Source organism: Stegostoma tigrinum, chromosome 26 (genome assembly GCF_030684315.1).
Source record: "Stegostoma tigrinum isolate sSteTig4 chromosome 26, sSteTig4.hap1, whole genome shotgun sequence".
Classification (NCBI taxonomy): Eukaryota; Metazoa; Chordata; class Chondrichthyes; order Orectolobiformes; family Stegostomatidae; genus Stegostoma; species Stegostoma tigrinum.
In genome coordinates this window covers 28,772,392-28,795,234 of record NC_081379.1, presented here as the reverse complement: position 1 = coordinate 28,795,234, position 22,843 = coordinate 28,772,392, and the positions used below count along the sequence as shown (strand labels likewise).

General features: G+C 38.9%; 1 protein-coding gene across 1 annotated transcript in view; it reads left to right on the top strand.

Annotated features, from left to right (window-relative positions):
* Nucleotides 1-20,180, top strand: part of aacs (acetoacetyl-CoA synthetase) — a 171,712-nt gene extending 151,532 nt beyond the window's left edge. The window contains exons 13-18 of the mRNA XM_048556592.2: nucleotides 6,203-6,316; nucleotides 8,898-9,023; nucleotides 12,304-12,373; nucleotides 15,604-15,662; nucleotides 17,105-17,307; nucleotides 18,888-20,180. Of these exons, the coding sequence (XP_048412549.1) occupies nucleotides 6,203-6,316; nucleotides 8,898-9,023; nucleotides 12,304-12,373; nucleotides 15,604-15,662; nucleotides 17,105-17,307; nucleotides 18,888-19,025 (710 nt within the window). The 3' untranslated portion in view covers nucleotides 19,026-20,180. The remainder of the gene's footprint in view (nucleotides 1-6,202; nucleotides 6,317-8,897; nucleotides 9,024-12,303; nucleotides 12,374-15,603; nucleotides 15,663-17,104; nucleotides 17,308-18,887) is intronic.
* Nucleotides 20,181-22,843: the final 2,663 nt, after the last annotated feature.

Sequence of the window (22,843 nt, the reverse complement as noted above, 5' to 3'; positions counted from 1 at the left end):
CAGTGATCATGCTGCAAGTACACAGAACTGTGATCTGACTGTACCAAGAGGCAGACATGTCTTTCACATCATGTTGGCTGGCTGCCTTAGACCTAAAGGCAATACACGGTGAGCTAAGGAGTTGATAGTGCACTAAGGAAAAATGATGCGAACAGCTTAAGGAGCTGAGTTCATTATTCTCTGAAAAAGTCATCTTACATTTTGGAGATTGACAGGCTATTGGCATGAGTTAGTGCAACTGAGCTGGAAATGATGCTTTCAGATATGCCAGGGCAGCAGAGGTATGGTTCAAGGTTGTAGCAGGCAATTTTAGAACTGATTTCAGGAAGTATTTCTTTACACAGCGATCAAAGATAACTGACGTCAAGACATTGGGCTTATTTAAGAATCTTAAGATGTTGTTAATGACATTCACTGGTCTGATGACATCTTTTGGATAAAACTGTTATTTTCTCCAGTTCTGTATTGGAAAGCCATTGCCCTTCCCAATCCCTCCCTGGTAAATTTCTATGACTCCACCATCAATACCAATCCCTGTCTGGTCCTGAATCCAGGCCAAACTATCCTGTTTATAAGTCACCAAGTGGAATACTTCAAATGATAGAACTGGAAATAGATACAGAAGAAGCTGTAAATGTTTAGTAGGTCAGGCTGCATCTGTGGAGAGAGGGGGATAAAAATGTTTTGGCTCAGTAACCTGTCGTCAGAACTGAGCAAAATTATAAATGGAATAGATTTTGACTGAGAATTGGGTTTGATGAGTTCAAAAGGGAGGTCTATGATTGGGTCAAAAGCAAAGTGATTGAATGACAGAAGAGTTAGTCTTCCAAGGCCAAAGAGAATGGAGATGGAGTAAGAAAAACATCAGATTTGCTGTTGTCTGAAAGCAAAACAAGAGAGAAAAAAACAGTCTTACAAAGCAAAAGAAGCAAAAATGTAGCTGTAAGTTACAATCTGAAATCGTTGAACTGATTGTTGAGTCTGAAAGGCAGTAAAGAGCCTAGTTGAGATTTTGTTCCTCAAGCTTCCATTGAGCTTCACTGGAACAGTGCCAAGACCAGCAGCACACCTTCCCTAAACACATATAACACGGTATGGAGCTGCAGGAACACAGTAGGCCAGGCAGCATCATATTAACAGGAAAGTTGATGTTTTGTGGGGCACATCTTTTGTTTCGTTCCTTGCCCCATCACCATTTCCTTTTGTCTTGGAGGACTACCTCTTCTGCCATTCAATCTCTCCCTTCTTTCACTGAAACACAGACTGCCCTTCCCTCCTTGACCCAGCCTTGCACAAATTGTATTATATTCCCAGCCTTTCTCAGTTTTATTGGAGGGTTGCAGACTTGAACTGTTAACTTTTCTTTCTACACTGGGCTGACCTGATGCATGTTTTGATCACTTGTTTATATTTCACACTATTCCCAGCCTCGGCATCTTGTTTGATGTCATTCTAAATGTCTGATCCCATATGCACAGTTATGAATGGTGCCTATGTTACTCATGCTCCAGTGATTTTTATCTGCCTAATTTAACTTGAGCCTACTGTTCCTGAGCCAAAGCAAGGGTGTATAAAATGTTGACCAGTTTCTGCTGTTACAGTTCATTGATTACACCTTACTGTCTGGCTTTGTAGAAGAAAAATCTTCACCACCCTTAGCACAGGGTAAAAGTTAATTTTGTTTTTTAATTGCAGGATCTCAGAGTGTTCACTTAACAGAATAAATGTGATTAATTCTGCATTGCTAGGCTTAAGCACTATTTTTTTTCAGTGGAAAATAAGCAAAAGATTCTTGAGGCACAGAAATGTGGTTCAGAGGTTAATTCCTTCTGTGGATGGCAATCCAATCTGCCAAGATGTATAAGGTGGGCTTTGTAAATTTTAACAAGGCTGCAAAATGGACTGTTTTACTGCCTGGAGAAAATTACCACTCTGACAAAATTGTGTTCCCTGCATGACACAATTGAGCCCTGAACTGAAAATTTGCAGCAGAATCCAATTCTAATTAATCCCTACTGTCATGAGTTGGGATGTGGTAAAGGATGGAAATCTGTCAGGGGTGAAGGATTTAATTGCAACAAAATAAAATCTTATATCTGTTACAAGAGCTTATTTAACAACTCGGACAAGCCAGGCCCCTCAAAGCTGCAAGATGAATCAACTGGTACATGGCTAAATCTCCTAAAAACTCATTTCATTTTCTGCTGTTAGCTTTAATCACTTTCTGTCATGCCTGATCTCCAACTCCTGGTAATAGGTTGGTCCCTATAAATTCCGGGCAGTAAATTACACTACTAAATCAATGCTTTTTTTTCAACTTAAATGATTTATGACATTACTTGACAATGTTCTATAATTAAATAAATGCAAACCAGCTACAGTACTGGAACATTGCTTTATGTGATTTTTCTGAAGCAAATTAAATTAATCATATAGACTATCTGGAATGCGTTGCTTGAGTTGCTGTACCGAAACCTTTCCAGGATCTGTGAGCTAGTGAATTCCTTTGTGGGGTAATTAATGCATTTTCAATACACTGATAAATGATTGTTCTTCTGGCCTGCTTACATGTGTTTTTATAATTTGTACTAATCATGTTTGCATCATTTTGTTATCTCAGGGAAATAAAAGTTTTCCACAGGGATGATGGCAAATACAATTACTGCAGGACATTTTTGTAACCTTATTTGGAAATGTGTGTTCAAGCATTACAATGGATACTGTGGATGAATTGGGAGAATTAATTTAGTTTTTTACATTTTTGCACCAAATGCAGTACATCTGAAGGTGCATTGAAGGCTAAAGCCAATGTTGACTATGATTTGATCATATTTGTGTCCCAGGAAATTGCGTTCTAGCTTTATGCTAGTTTTCACAGTCAGTTGCTGAACAATATTCAGAAACCTACTTTGTGATCAGCGAAATTAATTAAATAAATTCAACAGGGATGCAGTAATAGATGAGCCATTGATAGTGACAGTTCTCTACTTTGTGATGCTGCATCAACCTCTGGCGTCATTGTAATCCAAATGAGACCTCCAAAGCACAGAGCTGATGGAAGGTTGCTCAGTCCCATTTCCATCACAAATAAATTGTACCTCCTTAAAGTGCAATGCCTTTACTGTCAATCCAAATATTTGAATAGTTGTGTCAATCCAAATCAGACCAGAGGTGTTATTTATTTGTTTTACTTTAGTTTGTGTTGTGTAACAGAGTGTTTGATTTAGTCTTGCTGTGATGAATAGTTCAACAATTTCTTTGTTTGCAGCATCCTTTGATCTTCCTCAATTCCGCAATAAGATTTAAAAGTGTGAAGTACAGAATGCAAATTAAACCGAAGTGGTAAAATGGTAAAAATATTGTCCTCGTTTGGCTGAACAGAATAAAAAGTACTAGATTTTGACTGATTAATAATTAACAGCTTGAAGGCTTTCTCCCACAAGGTATAAGTATGCAGAAAACTCAACTAGCTGATCACAGTGCGTCAAGTGGATTCATTTAACTGGTTGCTGTAGACAATTACCTAAAATATGTTTCAGCAAGTTTATTTCCTTAAAAATAAGAAATTAATTTCCAATAGCCATTTCTCTTCTTTAATTTTTGGTTTGGAGACATTATTATGTCTAAATAGATGTTTCGGTTGAGTGTAATGACTGTGCTGCTCATGTTTTTCAATAAATGATATTCCTGCAAAAGGTATAACATGTCACGTGCAGCCTTGAGGTGGAATTTTTTCTTTTATCCTCCCACAGAGCACATCAGCTTGCTTCTCAAAACGTGTAGCAGGGGAACGATGGGGACTAGGGCATAGTTGCTACAGTTGGGTACCACTGTGTGGTGCCATTGTGCATGTTTTGCCAGATGTGCTCACTCAGTTTGTCTATGAACATTGAAATGCTCTCCGTTATGATTGATGTAATGAAAAGTAAGAGTGACGGTTGCATTCATTACCACAGTAAACTTCATAAACTCCTTGCTATATACTGCATGGATGAAATCTAATAAGGAAAGTATTTCACTTAGTTGTGTCTTGGAAATTTGAAGCAAGGAATATTCACCCCCGTCTGTCCATCCTCTAACACAAACTGGTGACTGAGCTATTTTGTATGTTTTTGTTAAATGTTCTTACACTTTTACCTTCATTTCTTTACTTTTACTAAAAGTGGTAAACTACATTTAGTGCATGAATTCATGGGCAGGAGAGCTTTCATTGGAGCCTGAGTCTATGCTTTTTAAAAACAAAGTACCTCCATAAGAGGAATTGGTGTAGATTTATCAGATAGAAGCTACCAAGGCTGTTATGATGCTGTTTAGGATCCATGTCCATAAATAAATATACAATTCTAATCAAAGGCACTGGTCAGCTAACCTTAATTCACTTTCCTCTTCGTTGTACCTTCCTTTGGAAAAACAGAAACCTGATCTTTAGATCAGTAAAGCTAATCAAAAACCAGGTTGGAACTTGGGGGGTTTTGTGGATTTTTGGTATAAGTCATATTTAGAATTGGCCCAAATGAAAGCTAAATGAACGTTAGATAATTTATTGTAATTCATACTCAGAGCTGTTTCCGTTTCAGTTCAGTTCCATTATATTTGCCAGTTTCAGCAGCAGTATCTTATGATACCCTAGAGACTGATTTCTTTTAGAAAGAAATTTGATCTTCCAGGTAATAGCTAAAAGACTGACACATTATGATTTCGCATTTTAAGATGGCTACTAAACAATTGAAAGTCGTGCAAAGTTCCTCTACAGTAAATCACAGAGTGAAATACTCCTGATTCTTAATCCAACTGAAAAACCACATCAAAGGTATGCGTTACGCTGTGGCCCTTTATGCAGGCATTCCACTTTTCCAGAATCAGTCTGAAGTGATTTTTTATTTCTGAATTCTTTTCTCAGCTTGACAGCCTGCAATCTTAGATGGCTTCCCAGTTTTTTCTTCCATGGGGATTCATGCTGTAAACCCAATTTAGGCAACCTTTCCAGCCTCAGTTTGACTCCCATGAATTTGGTTAATCTGAGCATAAGTTTACACCCATAATCCTATGTGGTGAACCATAAAAACCATTTTTGCCTCTAACTGTTCACACTATCCCACAAACTCCCAAACATTCTCTAAGAAAGCCTGTAATATGATCTTTATAAAAACTTCCTCTGCATCCTTTACAATGGCATTGTGAATCACATAAAACCGGTATCTAGATAGAAATGATAATTAACTAGCCTTGAAAGCTGAACTGTCTTCCACTTTGTAACCAATTGGACAGTTTAAAGCAGAGCAATTTAGGACCCAACATTCTCAACAGTGTTGTGGGACTCACTGTCACACAGTGTTAAAACATACACAGAACGAATCATAGAATCCCTGCGATGTGGAAGCAGGCTATTTGGCCCCTCGAGTCCATAACACCTCTGAGTAGCATCCCACCCAGATCCAATGCCCCCACATGCCTGTAACCCTGCATTTCCTATGTCTAATCTACCTAGCCTGTGTGTCCCTGGACACTACAGGGCAAGTTAGCATCCCCAATTGACCTGACGTGCACATCTTTAGACTGTGGGAGGAAACCAGAACAGGGAGAATGTGGAAACTCCACACAGACAGTTGTCCAAGTGTGGAATCAAACCTGAGTGTATGGCACAGTGAGGCAGCAGTGCTAACCACTCAGCCACTGTGCCACTGTTTGTGCCGAAGTAACTCAGCAGGTCTTGCAGCATCCGTGGAGAGAGAAGCAGATATAACGAATTTATTCCAAGACCCTCCATTTTACCTTTAAATTTAAAGACTCTCCAAAACATAGCAATCTTGTAAATCTCATAATTCTAATAAGTACAATTTGCATGCTGTAACTCTAATCATACGACATTAGAATCCTTGCTAATATTTATACCATCTATTAGAATGCACAGAAATGTAAAGTAGCATTTTGTTTATTGCATTTTGCTGTTTAAACTCTCAACATGAGAGTATTTGGAAAAAGGAATGGCCATGCTGTCATTGACCATTTTCCATAGGAGGTATGAGCAGTTCATAGTGTTTTTAATATTGTGTTTGTGGGTAGGGACAGAATATCTGAGATTAGGAAGTAGAGCTTCAATTCTTAATGTAAGAAAATTCATTTATGTTATTACAACATTTATGTCTCTCAGAGGAACAAACTTTAAAATGGTAAATCCGTTCTCTGTCCCATTTTTCTACAGGTGGTACAGACATCATTTCATGTTTCATGGGCCAGAACTTCACCATCCCAGTCTACAGAGGAGAGATACAAGCAAGAAATCTAGGAATGGGTGTGGAAATTTGGAATGACGAAAGTTAGTGTAGTAACTTTGAAATCCATTCCACCTTTTGTTGACATCATCTGTTCTTTTCATGTCAATGCTTTGTGCTCGCTCAATAATTAATTGAGGTGGTGAGACAGTGAAGCATATGAACTTGGTCAGAGGAGATTAATTAGCATGTGTACTTTCTGAATTTGACAGCAAATTTGAAGCAGGTGTCCTTGGGTACAAATAGGAGAGGCTGAAATGTCTCATCAGTGTTTCTTTAAATAATGTTGGCAATTATACACTGTTGTCTGTGTTGAGCCACAGTTCTGTGGATCAGTGGACAGAGATCTTGCCTCTGAGCCTCCCAAGGCTCCAGGTTCAAATCTCACTCCAGGATCTGAGTGCAAAAATCAAGGCTGACAATCCAGGTCAGTACTGATAATATGCTTCATTGTCACTGTTGTTTTAATAGTTGGATCAAATAAGTCCTACATTGCACTATGTTGATGAACAATAGGGTAGTATGCATTCCTCAATTAAGGCCACTAAACGAGGTTTTTTTTAAACTATCACATTGATGTTTTTTGCAGTTTGCTGTATACATATTGGTTTCTCGATTTTCTACATTACAATTGTGACCAAACTTGAAAAACTTTCTGAGATGTCTAATAGTTATGAGAATGCTGGATTAGTGCAAGTCTTTATTCTATTAACATAGTTCAAGACAGTAACTTAATAGTTTTGAACAAAGTTCCACAACCAGAGTGCAATGTGTCTTTTGCGGTTGTACTGCACATGGATTGCAATGATGATGTTACAGTGCAGCTGTAATGGCTTCTGTGCCCCTGTACTATATACGTGGTTTCCTTCAGATGGGGTCCTACCACATCACTACCTGTATGAATCTCTCAATCTGGCCATTTTGAGATTTTTTTCTCCCAAAGATTACCAGCCCCCTTCTCTTTATTGGAATGCTGCTTTTGGTGTTATCATTTGGTGATGTTAAATTTGCTTTTATATTTATGCTAATAATGCCATCTCTGTCTCTCATCATTTCTATGATGAACTCAATGCTGTAATGCCACCAGATTAACAAGGCTGACTAGTTGAGAAACCAGAGGTTTGATATTCGGTCACCTCCGAATCCCCTTCAACCCGTGCCAACAAAGGAACCTTCTACATCTTTGTGTAAAGTCTAGTCCAAACAATCTTGATATTTTGACTGTTAAACCCAGATTAGAATATCAAATATTATTTCACTAAGACTTGGATTACATCTTTCCAAAAGTACGAATCTCTCTGCAACTACCCTGCTACTAAAATGATCCTTGTCCACTCAATTTTCAGCTCCAAGGACAAGTTCTCCAACATGTCTTGCTCAATTTACACCCAAATTATCCTAAATATTGCCACCCACATGTTGTTCCACATCAGTTGCCTGTTGTTTTCCTCTTCACTGATATATATTGGTTCATCCCCTCATAATCAGTTAAATTGAAATTCTTCAGGATGGTCTTCAAATTCCTCCTCCACTTTGCCCCCTTTTGCCCTTGCAACTGTCTCTAGCCTGGATCCTGACCCCTTTGTTTCTCTACCTAAGGCTTCCAGTACATCATCTCACCTTCTGCCCACCTTTGATTGTGGAGCAGTAAACTATTTAAGGTCTGCTAATGGAACTCTAGAACACCCTGCGTCTCGATCTTCCTGCTAACCTTTGTAGTCCTTTCTGCAACCTCAGATTAGGAGTAGTAATTTGGTTATCTCATTTAGCCTTCTCACAAAGGCTCACGCTTGCTTATTTATTTGTCCCTGAATATTGTAATTTTCAACAGACCAGAGCTTACCCCGTAAGCTCCGTCAATAGTTGTTCTTTGTCCTTCACAAAGGCACCTCACTTTCTAAAAGAAGATAATTTACACCGCCCCCATCCAAATTCTTTTCTCCAATGATGAGTTCAAGGACACTAAATCCATGCTGAGCCTCACCTAGTTGACTCTGTTGTCATTCTTCTCCTAGCTCAAACTGATACTCTTTCTTCCCATCCAATTAGATGCTGGCACTTCCTGTTTATTGCTCTCCCTTTGTGAATACTTGCATTCTGCTTATCTTCCGCTGGCCAGCCCCTTCCATTTAATCACTGCAGCTGAGTCCGACAGCATGTTACTGTTGTTAACTCTTGAATGTCATTGTAAATGAGAATCCCTTATTATTGGCAGAACTGGTCTTCATCCTCCCCTCCTCCATCCTCACCATTACTTTGATGATAGTCACTTGACTCATGCTGCAGCAGTTGTTTCATTGTTTAGCTGATAGTTGTGTGGCAAAAGTATCTAATTAAAATGAATTTTCCTTTTGGCAGTTCTGGATTATTCTTTCCATCTCTTCACAAATGAGCTGTTTAGTTCTACTTCACCCAAAGGAGATGAATGCAATATGGGGCAAAGTAACTTTAAGTGGTAGAATGTATGTGATTGACATAATGAAATTTTGCTTTCTCTCTTTTGTAGTTAAGTAATGAACATTTATATATGGTCTTGAGCAATACACTTATAAGAAGTTACCAGAAAACGGAGAAGTATACTGGAAGGATGGAAATATTGTGTTGTCTTATTTCTTTTGCTCACAGGGAAGGTTCTGTGGGGGGAAAGTGGAGAGTTGGTGTGCACTGTACCCATTCCGTGTCAGCCTACACACTTCTGGAATGATGAAAATGGCATCAAATATCACAAGGCATACTTTGCTAAATTCCCAGGTACGAGTGGGTTGCTTTACATTACCTTTTCTTTGCGTTGTGACAGTGACTCCGTTTTTAAAGTGTAATTAACTGTGAAATTTTCCTGTGATGTTTTCTATGTCTTAAAGCAATATAAATGCAAGCTCTTTCCTTCTTTTGGAGGATTCACATAGCTGTAGGTTTTAGACCATTTTAATCTTTTAAATCAGGCAAATGTTGATGTTTGATTATGGATTGGAGAATTTACAATGATGACCTTTAGCTAAATTTTAGAGTTGTGGTAAGACAATTAAATTAGCTTGGGTAAGTCATATGTTCGTTTGACTCATGCCAACTATAAAGACTAAAATAGATCAAAAGTAAAAAAAACTTTATTCCATGTTCTCATGTACACATTGAACAGCTGAATGTAGGAACACTTAATGCTCTTTATGGAAGTTTGCTTACATTATCCTGTAATTGCACAGATCGAAACAATTGCCCCTACCCAATGGTTTTCACTCAACAACTTGTTGCGCACCCCGGAGCAGTATGGCTGTCCTGCTGTGAAGATTACAGTCTACCATTGATCTCTAACGAACATATCTTCAACAAATCTTCAAATTTCTTTCGGTTCCAAATGGCTAGAGAATATTCAGACTCAAAATTGAAATCCATATCCAAAGGTTGTTTACTATCTTCTGAATTGTGGCAGAACATTCAGAAACTCAAGACTGTCAAAACTTGACCTATTTTTTTCCTTTATGCCTTACATTCCATAAGCAGGAGGTAACTTTACAGATCATTTAGAACTTGGTTTAATTCAGTGATGAGTCCTGCTACAATTAGTGCCACCGCATAGACCTTAATAGATTCGTTACCATTTTACTGTGACAGTCGGCTGAATTTCAGGTGGCAGCAATACTTTTATATTGATCTAATTCCCATCACATTTTGTTGGGAATATGGCTGCAAGTTTTTTTTTTACACTTATCCTGGAGTTTTCTCTGACACCCAGTCTGTTGCTCTGCATGCCCATTAAGCAAGGCTGTTGAGTTGCATTCTTTGGTGACTCCTGATCTATCTAAATACCACAATTATTAAACACTCCTCTTCAGTCTTTCGGAGTCGCTGTCAGTTTTGTGCTAATGCCCAGAATGATGCTTTATTTACTAAATGAGAATAATCTGAAGCAATCATTTATTGCCATGCATGAATAGTGTAATCACTTAGAAGGATCATTAGAACTACAAGTGCTTAGGATTTATGGAGCATGTCTGATGACATGTTGCTAAATATGAATTCAGACCCCACTGTTGATTATAGAGCATATAAAGCAGCAGTTGACTAATTATAATTTTAATGCCCACCCACCCTTTAATTGTTTTCATCTCTATATAAGACAAATATCTTATTGGATGCATAATTTGTGCTATTTTCTTTGGTACAAATGGGATCAGTATATCGTACATTGAACAGTGGTGGTGTTCATGTGTCATTTGTTCTTATTATAAGTCTCTTCATATTTATTAAGATGTAAATTAAGACATGTATAGCCACCCCCAATGAGCAAATCACTTGATGGCTATGGGAGTGTTATTTGATGCATACAAAACATACTGCCATACACAGGTACAATTGTGGTGTTTTTTTTGTTTACTTGACCATTTAGAGATCCATGCAGTGGTCTGGTTGTATAGATTTTATTAAAGTATCAGCTCACTCCACTCCTGACCTCATTATGGCCTTTGTTTGAACATGGCCAAATGAGCTGATTTCCAGAGAGGTGAGAATGACAGCCCCTGATATCAAGCCCTTGATACTGTCTTCAGCTGCTTCATCAATGATTTTCCCTCTGTAAGGTCAAAAGTGGAGATGTGCAATCATCGGTTAACAATGTTCGGCATCATTCATGACTCCTCAGATACTGAAGCAGTCTGTGCCTAAATGCATCAAGATATGGACAATATCCAGGCTTCGGCTGACAAGTGGCAAGTGACATCATGCCCCACAAATGCCAGGTTATGATCGTCACCAATAAGAGACAATTTAACCATTGCTCCTTGACACTCAATGGTGTTGCCATCACTGAATCCCCCACTATCAACATTCTGGGAGTTATCATTGATCAGAAACTCAACTGGACTCACCACACAAACGTGGCTTCAAGAGAAGGTCAGAGGCTAGGAATACTGCAGCGAGTAACTCACCTCCTTACCCCTGAAAGCCTGTCCACCATCTACAAGGCACAAATCGGGAGTGTGATGGAATCCCCACTTGCCTGGATGAGTGCAGCCCTAACAACACTCAAGAAACTTGACACCATCCAGGGACAAAGCAACCCACTTGATTGGCACTGCATTCACAAGTACCCACCACTGACACTCAGTAATAGTGTGTGCTTTCTGCAGAAATTCACTATAGATCCTCAGAAAGGACCATCCAAACCCACAATTACTTCCATCTAGAAGGACAAGGGCAGCAGATATGTGGGAACACCACCACCTTCGAGTTCCGGCTAGATAGAGTCGATAGCCAGAGACTATTTCCCAGGGCAGAAATGGCTAGCACGAGGGGTCATAGTTTTAAGCTGGTTGGTGGAAAGTATAGAGGGGATGTCAGAGGCAGGTTCTTTACGCAGAGAGTTGTGAGAGCATGGAATGCGTTGCCAGCAGCAGTTGTGGAAGCAAGGTCATTGGGGTCATTTAAGAGACTGCTGGACATGCATATGGTCACAGAAATTTGAGGGTGCATCCATGAGGATCAATGGTCGGCACAACATTGTGGGCTGAAGGGCCTGTTCTGTGCTGTACTGTTCTATGTTCTATGTTCTATGTTCTATGTTCTATGTTCCCCTCCAAGTCACTCACCATCCTGACTTGCAAATATATCGCTGTTGCTTCACTGTCGCTGGGTTAAAATCCTGGAATTCCTTCCCTAATAGCTTTGTGGGTCAACCCACGGCAGCTGGACTGCATGTGGTTTAAGAAGGCACATCACCACCACCTTCTCAAGGGCAGCTAGGGGCAGGCAGTAAATGCTGGGCAGGCAGTAAATGCTGGCCAGCCAGCAACATCCACAACTCTCAAAATGAATTTTTTAAAAATAGCCAGATGTGGACTGTTGATTCTTGCTGTATTTTTGACAGAAAAAGATAAAATGCACAGTTTCCAACATTACATTCATTTGTAATAATGAAGGCCCTGGAGGAGCAGCAACAGACTTTAATAATTTGTTGCCATGAGTGTATGATCATAACATGAAAAATACTACAGCTGCTACATTTACCATTATAACTATTACTAATGTCCATATCTAGGTGTTTGGGCCCATGGTGACTATGCCAAGATAAACCCAAAGACTGGAGGAATTGTAATGCTTGGCCGAAGGTGAGTATGAGAAGTTTTAAATCCCTTGGTTGGGCTTTCTTACTCCCTGATGTTGTTGTAATTCATGTGCCCACATTTAGAGAAATCGTATCAAGATGCATCAGGAAAAGCTTATGTCAAAATTATTATAGAGAACAAAGTTTGTGTGTGAATGCTTGTTAATGCACGATACATTGCTTTATCAACAATTAAAGTTTGATTAGAATTGCCCTTTCCTGATTAGACAGTGTACATTTTGGATGTTCACTATAGATTGTTATTGTTTTGACTTTAATTTAGAAAGAATTTACACAAGTGCAAAATGATTTCTCAGTTTTTTGACTGTTTTTAGAAAAAGTCATATTTATTTTCTGACTCGTTAACACTTGGAAACACTTCCATTTTAAAATGCTGACTGTTTATAGGATTTATCCTGTGTGGAAGTGTTGAGCAACTTGGGCCTCTACCCTTTGGAGTTGACCAAAATGAGTGGTGATCTTATTGGGATGTAACAAACCCTGAGAGGACCTGACAGGGTGATTGCTGAGAAGATGTTCGCCTATGAGGTATTTAGATCTAGGGAATGACATTTAAACGTGTACCATCTCCCATTTTGGATGCAGATAAGGAAGTATCTGGTCAGATCATATTTGGAATATTGTGATCAGTTTTGGGGCCAGTACCTAAGGATGGATGTGTGGCCTTAGAGGAGGACCAGGGGAGGTTTACAAGAATGATCCTCATAATGAAGGGCTTATCATATGAGGCACAGTTGAGAGCACTGGGATTGTACTTGATGGAGTTTAGAAGGATGAGGTTAGATCTTGTTGAAAATTACAGAATACAGGATAGAGTGGACATGGAGATGGTATTTCCAAAGTAGGAGAGACAAGGACTAATGGCACAGCCTCGTAGTAAAGGGAAGACCCTTTAGGATGGAGAGGAGGAGGAATTTCTTCAGTCAGAGGGTGGTGAATCTCTGGAACTCATTGCTGAAGAAGATATGGAGTCCAAGTTAATGAGTGTCTTTAAGACCGTGAAAGATAGATATATTCTTAATTAGTAAGAGGATCAGGAGTTGTAGGGAGAAGACAGGAGAACAAGGTTGGGAAGCATATCAGCCATGATCAAATGACAGAGCAGACTCGAGGGCTGAATGGCCTAATTTTGCACCAGTTTCTTGTGGTCTTTGGCTGCAGAATTACCTTCTCTTTTCTCTGTTGTGTTAGCATCTGCATCCTATATTCTTACTTGAAGTTGACATTGATTGAAATATATGCAAAAATGTGTAATTGGCAAGATGGGAACATATTTGTACTGTGATGTGAATAAAACTGTTTTATCACTTTGCTAATTCTAAGTGCAGACAAAAACTATAACAACTTCACATGTTTATATGCAGTCAAGAATTAAGCTGTCAGGTAATAATCCATGCTTAGACACATGACACAGCTTAATATGAAGAGATAACACTACCCATCTGTAATATGTGACATCTGGTTTTTTTTTATACAACTTTTTCATGGATGTTTATTTATGATTAAACCTTAACTAGAACTATTTCTTAAACTGTAAGTTTGTGTGTGTGTGTGTATACAGTTTGATCAATCAGACCATCACTGATTATTTTTCAATAGCCCTTTTACTGTGGTCTCAGCATAGAAACTAACACTTGATTGCTTCCTAACCAAGTGGCCACAGCCCAGTATGAGAACAATGTAGGGGAAACATCCAACCTGCAATAAGAGAGTGCTCAAATCTCTTGTCTCTGTCCTGTATGAAGAAATAACAGAAATTTCCTGGTACAGGCATACTCTGCAAATGCTCTTGTTGAAAGGTAAAAAGAGGAAAGTGCACACTTTCAAAGGCACTGAAAGGGCAAAACTTCAACCAGTGAATGAAAGCTTGAGAATCGGTGTATTCACAACTATGTAAACGTTTCCTGCCTCCTAATTTGTTGGCTATTCCTCTGATATGTTGAAACTTCTCATTCACCTTCTTCCTTCTCCCCTTGCAGCCTCTTCCTTTCCTTCATCACTCATGGCCCCTCCAATTATTAGTAAGCCTATCAGTAGCAAACGCAGGTAAGAAACAGCCCGTGATTGGAGGATAGCTCCTCAAGATTTTGCCTCTGCCATGTATGGGGGTCACCTTGCTCTGATTGGTCATCACACCTGGGGGATGCCTGAACTCAGGCCCGTTCCCCTCGCTTCCCTGCCAAGATATGGTCCCTGGAGATGAACACCATGTGCAATTCCCTCACCTGTGCCCTGCCTAGCATAGCAGGGAGCTTAACAACATATATTAGCTCACTGAGATAACAAAGTGAGGAGCTGGATGAATACAGCAGGCCAAGCGGCATCTCAGGAGCACAAAAGCTGATGTTTCTGATGAAGGGTCTAGGCCTGAAACATCAGATTTTGTGCTCCTGAGATGCTGCTTGGCCTGCTGTGTTCATCCAGCTCCACACTTTGTTATTTTGGATTCTCCAGCGTCTGCAGTTCCCATTATCACTGATACTATGTTAGCTCACTGTTACGATTACGATCACCTATATTGTTAAGCTAAAGTTGTGAACTACTGACATTAGAATCAGAGCAAATGCTAATTTGCCATTGTACACAACCCGGGGCTGCTTGTGAAAGGAGCGTTCAGTCAGCATAAAGTTTAACTTTAGTTCTATGACCTGGTTTCTTGAAATGTGAACATCTTTCATTACGCATATTGTGTGGTAAGCTGCAAGTACCAACACAGACTCCTCTTATTTAATCAGCGTTTCTTTACTAATCATCTTACCATGCCGATGGTCCAAGGCATTAGGGAATTCCAGTTTGACTTAATTCAAAGATTGCATCTGACATGGACAATTTTAGCAACATTCCTTTGTTTGAGAAATGCTGCATTTTGTAGTAGACCCCATAGGTGTCACTTCATTTTAGCTAATAATGAGCTAATCTATTGGACTGTGAGTATAAACTAGATGTAAAATTGCCAATGATTCATTTTGGTGGATGTAATAGATTGAAAGTTTCAAAATCTTTGATCCACTTTTAAATATTCATTTCTTTGTACCAGATTCCATCACTTGCCTTAGGATTCTTGACCCTGAAAGAATTCTAGTGACATATCCTAGAAAACAATGATTAAGAGTCATTTTGTAATTTGTGCCCCATCCCAGAAAACTACTCATGATAAAAGCTGTGTTTTAGTTGACCTTTCAACTGCTCTAAATGTGTTTCTTCTTTCTGCAGTGATGGCACTTTGAATCCAAATGGAGTGAGATTTGGAAGCTCTGAAATCTACCACATTGGTAATGTTAAAGTATGGAAATCTGATGTAATGTTTTTCAATAATAGCTATTTTGTAATTTTTTTAAACACCTTTTCATTGACTGCATTTGGAAAAATGTTGCCAATATAGACCTTAATGGACATTTCCGTCACCGCTCACTTGGTTCAAATTCGCTTCTTTTCCATGTAATGGGTTTGAAAAGTAAAGTTCTTTTCTGTTTGGTGTTGAAGTTGTATTTCAGTTAAGTAGTGCTATTATCTTTTTATCTGCTGTGGCTTAAGATAAGCTGTTCAGAAGGAAGCTGGTTTGAAATCCTTGGCTATGTAATGGGGTGGTTAGTCTCTCGCATATAGTACTGGCTCTGTAGATTGGGCTGTGCATTATCAAAACCACTTGCTGTTTCATTTTCATTTCATTTCAGTGCTTATTGCCAGTGGCACAGAAGACAGCAGAAACTTTCTTATTCCATTATGTAATAAATCATTTAAGGCTGGAAAACATAATTTTAAAAAAAGACTTCCTGTCAGGAATCTATCATGCTCAACCAACACTGTTGAATTCTCCTGAAGAAGTTTATAAAATCATGAGGGACATGGATAGGCTGAATAGCCAAGGTCTTTTTCCCTGGGATAGGGAAGTCCGAAACTAGAAGGGCATAGGTTTAATGTGAGAGGGAAAAGATTTAAAAGGGACCGAAGAGACAACTTTTTCACACAGAGGGTGGAGCGTGTATGGAATGAGCTGCCAGAAGTGGTGGAGACTGGTACAATTACATTTTAAAAGGTATCTGGATGGGTACATGAATAGGAAGGGTTTAGAGGGATATGGGCCAAATGCTGGAAAAATAGACTGGATTATTTTAGGATATTGAGTCAGCATGGAAGGGTCTGTGTCCCTGGTGTATGTCTCTATGACTCTACGTAAGTTACGGGTTGCAATTGGGAGAATTTGGGAGAAATTCTTACCCTGTTGCTCCTGAGATAAGGGTTAGCAATATTGTTGGACATGAAAATGTTGGATAGTGCAGTAAATGTATTGATTTTTAAAATCCCTGACTTTCTGATCTCTTGGAGAAAGTAAAGTTCACTGAAGTGTGAAGTGTGCTTGATGAAGATGTGCTTTTACTTCTTTACAAGCACAGCACAGTAATACCAGTCACATTAAAAGATAAAACCCCCCACGCGAAGCTATGGTGGGTCATGTTACAACACTTCTGGTTCTCTCAACTTTAAATCATCAATATAAAGTCTTCTTTCTTAGGGATTTATGGGGCAAGATTCAAAAGTACTAGACAATCATGTTATGATTTATTGTTTCTCAGTCCTAACATAGCTACATTGTAGAGGTTTTGAAGTATTTGTCAAACCTGTTGTACAGTAGCTAAGAAGTCCATCCATTGGAAAAACTGCAGTCTTTTTCTTTTCCCTGCCTGAAAGAAACTTCTGCTGTTTTGTCTATTAGTTGAAGCCTTTGAGGAAGTTATGGACAGTCTGTGTGTCCCACAGTACAACAAGGATGGTGAAGAAAGAGTCATTCTTTTCTTGAAAATGGCCAACAATCAGGTTTTTACAGCAGATTTGGTGAAGAGGATACGATATGCTATTCGAGTAGCTTTATCAGCTAGACATGTACCTGCCTTTATCCTGGAAACTAAAGATATTCCAGTAAGTCCATGTACCTTTTGCGTAGCTTTACATTCTCTCTTTCAAACACACTATTTTCTGTTATGTATGAAGTTACAAATTTGTGCCTATAGAGATAGATATGGTTTTGTGGGATGGTTCAAAGTAGCGTTTCCACTTCCATCATATTCGTGTCTGTTTTTCGCTGGGACATAATTCCTTTTAACAAAAAATGGTACATGTTATTATTGAATGTCAATTGATCCTGTTTTGTTAAAATAATAGTTTTATTTAAAAAATAAGAATTTAAGGTACATAACTGCTGTACGTAGTATTTTTTTAAAAAAATATAAAACGGAAGACTGTAGAAGGTGGAGGTTTATTTACAAGCATTTCCTTTTTATATTTCAATCAGATCAGGCAGCATCTGTAGAGAGGGAAATCGAGTTGTACTAAGATGATGTTTTGTCAGAACTCATTGACTTGATGGGCTCATTGTAGTCAATAAGTCAATACTTACTTTCATCAATTTACTTGAGGAATAAGGAATTGACCATGAATATATGTACACGCTCCCTGAATAACAGAAGTGGAAATATTTTTTAATGGCCGTCACAGTAAGCTGTTGTCCTTCCAGATGGAAATGGTTTCCTCAAATTATTTATGGTGGTTTATTGATTGCTTTCAAGCCATAAGTTTATGTTAATGTAAGTAATGTTTCTAAATGGCATAAATCCCCAGAGAATAAAGCTGAAGAATTAGTCTTCAGTATTTCTTCAGATGTTGTAGTTCAGTTCAGCATCCTAATCAACTGGGTAATTTGGAGCAATAAGTTCAATAAAACTGATCTGCATTTAGCATTATTGTAATTTAATTAAAATTGGCCAAACATTTTAAAACAAAAAATACCTCCAATCAATTTATATAGCCCAATTTCAGTGAATTATTTCAGTCTTTAAAGGCTTCTGTTCAAAATTAGGATCTCAATTTTTTTGTGTTCTATTTTGTTGTGCACACATTTGGCACTTCACTTTTACAATTTGAAATGATCTGAATTCTCTGAAATAACTTATTTGAGTATAATTTAAACAAAGTTTGGAACTTTTGACTGGAACTGTGGTACTAAATCACCTGATAGGCTACAGCCTAAATTTTGCTCAGGATAGAGCGTGTGTATATCGGACAATTGATATCAAAAAGAAAGTAAACCTGAAATGGAATAGGTGTGTAGTTGTTCCAATGGAATGACGTTGCTGTGTCAAATGATTACAGGACAATTTAAAAAAAGAATAATTTTACAACTGTAGTAACAGCAAGAGCGAGCATTAATTTTTCGTTGGGATTTAGGCTGTGATGAGTGCCTGCATGTCTCCATATATATGTGAATGATGCTTTGTCATACCAGAGTCATATGGTATTGACTGCCACACCTTGTGTTGTCTGTATTATGTGCAAGCATCATCACAAACCAGTTCTGACAGTACAAGATTGTAGTCATTTTATTACTTAATCCTATTTTACACAGATAGTGAATGACTTCATACAAGGTGGACTGACCCACCATAAATGGATAGAAATACAAGGACAAACTGTTCTCATACTCCTTATTTTTCCCTCTGTAGTATACTATTAGTGGAAAGAAGGTGGAAGTGGCAGTGAAGCAGGTTATCGCTGGCAAAGATGTGAAGCAGCGGAGTGCCTTCTCAAATCCAGATTCTCTTGACCTTTACAAGAACATTCCTGAACTCCAGAACTTCTGAATGTTTTATGTATTTATGTGCAAAGTAACTTTTATTTAACAGAATAGCAGTGTCACAGGAAAGATGTTTATTGCAGTTTTATGTTTGATTATGTTTTTCTATGCTCTTTTAGTATAGAATGTACTTTTAAACCTAAACTGACAATAGTACAGATCTATTGTAGCAGCTTTATACAAACCTGACTTTTGAAACATTGACAGGATGTGGTGTAACACAGATGTTACTCTCCATTGGAATAAATGGAATGTCATTTTATTTAAGGTGTAAAATCAGCATTCCGCCCAAGCATGCAGAATTCCAGGGTATCATTTCCTGATTCAGACAGTCACCCATTCGATGCAGACATTTACTTTAGAAACAGACTTTCATGGAATGTGAGTAATCCTTTACAGACATGAAATGTAATAAAGGCCGATAAAGAAACCAAGATGCTGTAACTTATATTTGATCTTTTAAATTAATTTGAACTTGATGGATAAACTTTTTTTATTGAGCATCAAATTATTAATATCATGAATAGAATGTTTTGTTTAACTATACTGGTGTTATGTGACCTTTTTAATGGAAATAATTTCGTACTGTAAAGCGCAATAGACTTGCACTACATAGTTTTATGTTGCATGCCGTTTGTTTCATTGTGTACGATCTCTGTAGCACAATGCAAGGCTGCTTTTAGTTTGCAGGGCTTGGTTTATCTGGGAGAAAGATGTTAATTTAACTCTGCGATGGTCATTGGCCTCAGCAAACAATGTAAAAATGAAGTATAGCACATCAGTAATGTCCTTGGTTTTGCCTTTTAACATCGGGAAGTTCAGAATATGTTTGAAAAATGTCTGCTTGTTTGTGTCTCATTAGAATATTTCCTTCTACAAAACAACAGTGGCTCTGTTCGGCTTGAATTCAGAGTCCCCACATTGTTAAAGATGCGCTTACCTTTTGGAATGCTGTAGGCAGTAGAGCTCGTTTGTATTGTACATTTTGTATTGCTTGTTTGTATTGGTGCATGATCTTCTGAAATTTGCAAGTCTATCCATCTCCCTGGCTACAATTCCAATAATCGATGTACACAATGCGTTTTATATTAGCTGCACATGTTTTAAGTATGAGCCCCTGTAAATTGTGCGTTCCTTTTGAAAATAAAATTTAATATTACAATCCAGGAATTTTTCTGAATGATTCAAGTTAATTTCAGTTGCACCTTATCAAACACAAGTTTGCTGCAGGTACTGTCAAATAATTCACCAGCAAGTGTCAGAAGTTACTTTTGCCTAATTTATCAGTAACCGTGATAAAAACCTACAACCTAAGTGGATTTCGTTATTACCATACCATTCCCCTCGAGCTATCCCTATCCTGTTCTTTTTATCTCTCCCATGCCATACCATCCCGATCTCTCCCATCAATTCCCTCCAGTCCTTTGCAGAAAGTATCTTCGGACAGAATGTTTTTGTTACCTTCTGTTGTTTCGTTCTGTTCCTGCTCCTTCATAGCCGTACGTGAGCCATGTATTCCATTTCTCTGGGTGACTGTGCACATACCAGGGCACTGCTTGCCAAATATACCCGCACATAGATGCACCCCTTAAACTGGCAATTGTCTGACAGTCAAAATCTGACTATTATTACAGATTACATCAAATCAATAAAGCCTTAAAAGCCCTTTTGCTTCTGTTTGTGGAATCTTCTAGGGGCCTGAATGACATGGGCTAGATTTGGGGCAGCATTGGACAAGAAGAGGGAAATCAAGTGGGTGAAAAGGGGACATGAGGTAGCTTTGGCACAAAGGGTTAAGGAAAATCCAAAGGGATTCTACAAATATGTTAAGGACAAAAGAGTAACTAGGGAGAGAATAGGGCCCCTTGAAGATTAGCTATGCGTGAAACCACAGGAGATGGGTGAGATACTAAACGAGTATTTTGCACCAGCATTTACTGTGGAGAAGGATATGGAAGCTAGAGAACTTAGAAATCAATGGCAGCCTCTTAAAGTGTCCTTATTACAGAAAAGGAAGTGCTGGACATCTTAAAATGCATTAAAGGTGGATAAATATCTGGGACCCGATCAGGTGTACCCTAAAACTTTGGGAAGCTAACAAAGTGATTGCTGGGCCCCTTGCTGAGATACTTGTATCATAGACAGCTGCAGGTGAAGTGCTGGAAGACTTGAGGGTGGCTAATATGGCTATTATTTAAGAAAGGTGGTAAGGAAAAGCCAGGGAACTATAGACTGGTGAGCCTGACACCAGTGACGGATATGTTGTTGGAGAGGATTCTGAGGGATAGGATTTACATGTATTTGGAAAGGCAAGGACTGATTGCGAATAGTCAGCATGGCTTTGTGCGTGGGAAATCATGTCTCACTAACTTGATTGAAGTCTTTGAAGAAGTGACAAAGAAGATTGGGACAGATTGGTGGACGTTGTCGATATGGACTTCAGTAAGGCCTTTCAACAATGTTCAGCGTGGTAGACTAGTGAGCAAGGTTAGATCACATGGAATACAGGGAGAACTGGCCACTTGGATACAAAATTGGTTTGGAGGTAGGAGGCAGAGGGTGGTGGTGAATGAAATAATAGGAACTGCAATTGCTGGAGAATCCGCGATAACAAGATTTAGAGTTGGATGAACACAGCAGACCATGCAGCATCTTAGGAGCAGGAAAGCTGACGTTTTGGGTCTACGCCTGAAACGTCAGCTTTCCTGCTCCTAAGATGCTGCTTGGTTTGCTGTGTTCATCCAGCTCTACACCTTGTTATCTATGGTGGTGGTGAAGGATTGCTTTTCAGACTGGAAGTCTCTCCCAGTGGTGTGTTGTAGGGATCGGTGCTGGGTCCACTGCTTTTTGTCATATAATCACATCCACAGCATTTATATAAAAGAGGAATGTTGCCTGAGTTGGAGGTTTGAGCTTCATGCAAAGGCTGAGTAGGTTGGGGCTATTTTTCCCAGAGTGTCAGAGGATGAGGGTGACCTAGAAGCTTATAAAATTGTGAGGGGAATGGATAGAGGGAATAGGCTTTTGACATTTGGTTTGATGGTAACTTTTCCTCAGGGTAGGGGAGCCCAAAACTAGAGGGCATGGTTTTAAGGTGAGTAGGGAAAGATTTAAAAGGGACCTAAGGGATTTTCTTTTAATCCATACAAAAGACTGGGACAGAGTGGTGGATATTGTCTATAAGGACTTCAGTAAGGCCTTGTATGCATGTATGAAATGAACTGCCAGAGGAAGTGGTGGAGTCTGAAATGATTGTAACATTTAAAAGGCATCTGGATGAGTGTATGAATAGGATGTGTTTAGAGGGATATGGACTAAATGCTGACAGATGGGACTGGATTAATGTAGGATATCTGGTCAGCAAGGATGAATTGGATGAATCTCTATGATGAAGTCCAGCAAGGTCTCTCATGATAGGAGGAGCAGTTCACTTCATCTTATGCTTTTCTCAAGCAGCATGATTGGGTTTCTCACGCAGAAGTGGGTTGCCAGTTAAACAGTGCTTGCTTGTTAAATGTCTTATTTCTGGCACAACTTATCTCATTAATATTCAGATTTCCATCTTACCAAAGTTACCATCAAGCCGAATGTCGAAAGTCTTGACAAGAAAACCAGAACAAGCACCTGACAGATTTCAGCTCACCTCCTTTTTCAAATGACATCTGGACCCTGGGCACCAAAATCTCAGGGCACACTCCATGGATACCAGGCACATGCACCTCCCATCCATGAGCATTAGCATTCAACATGTCCCACCCTGTAGGAGCCTTCATATGACATCTGTGTCAGACTACATCGGTAACTTATTGTGTGGCTGCAGCAAGG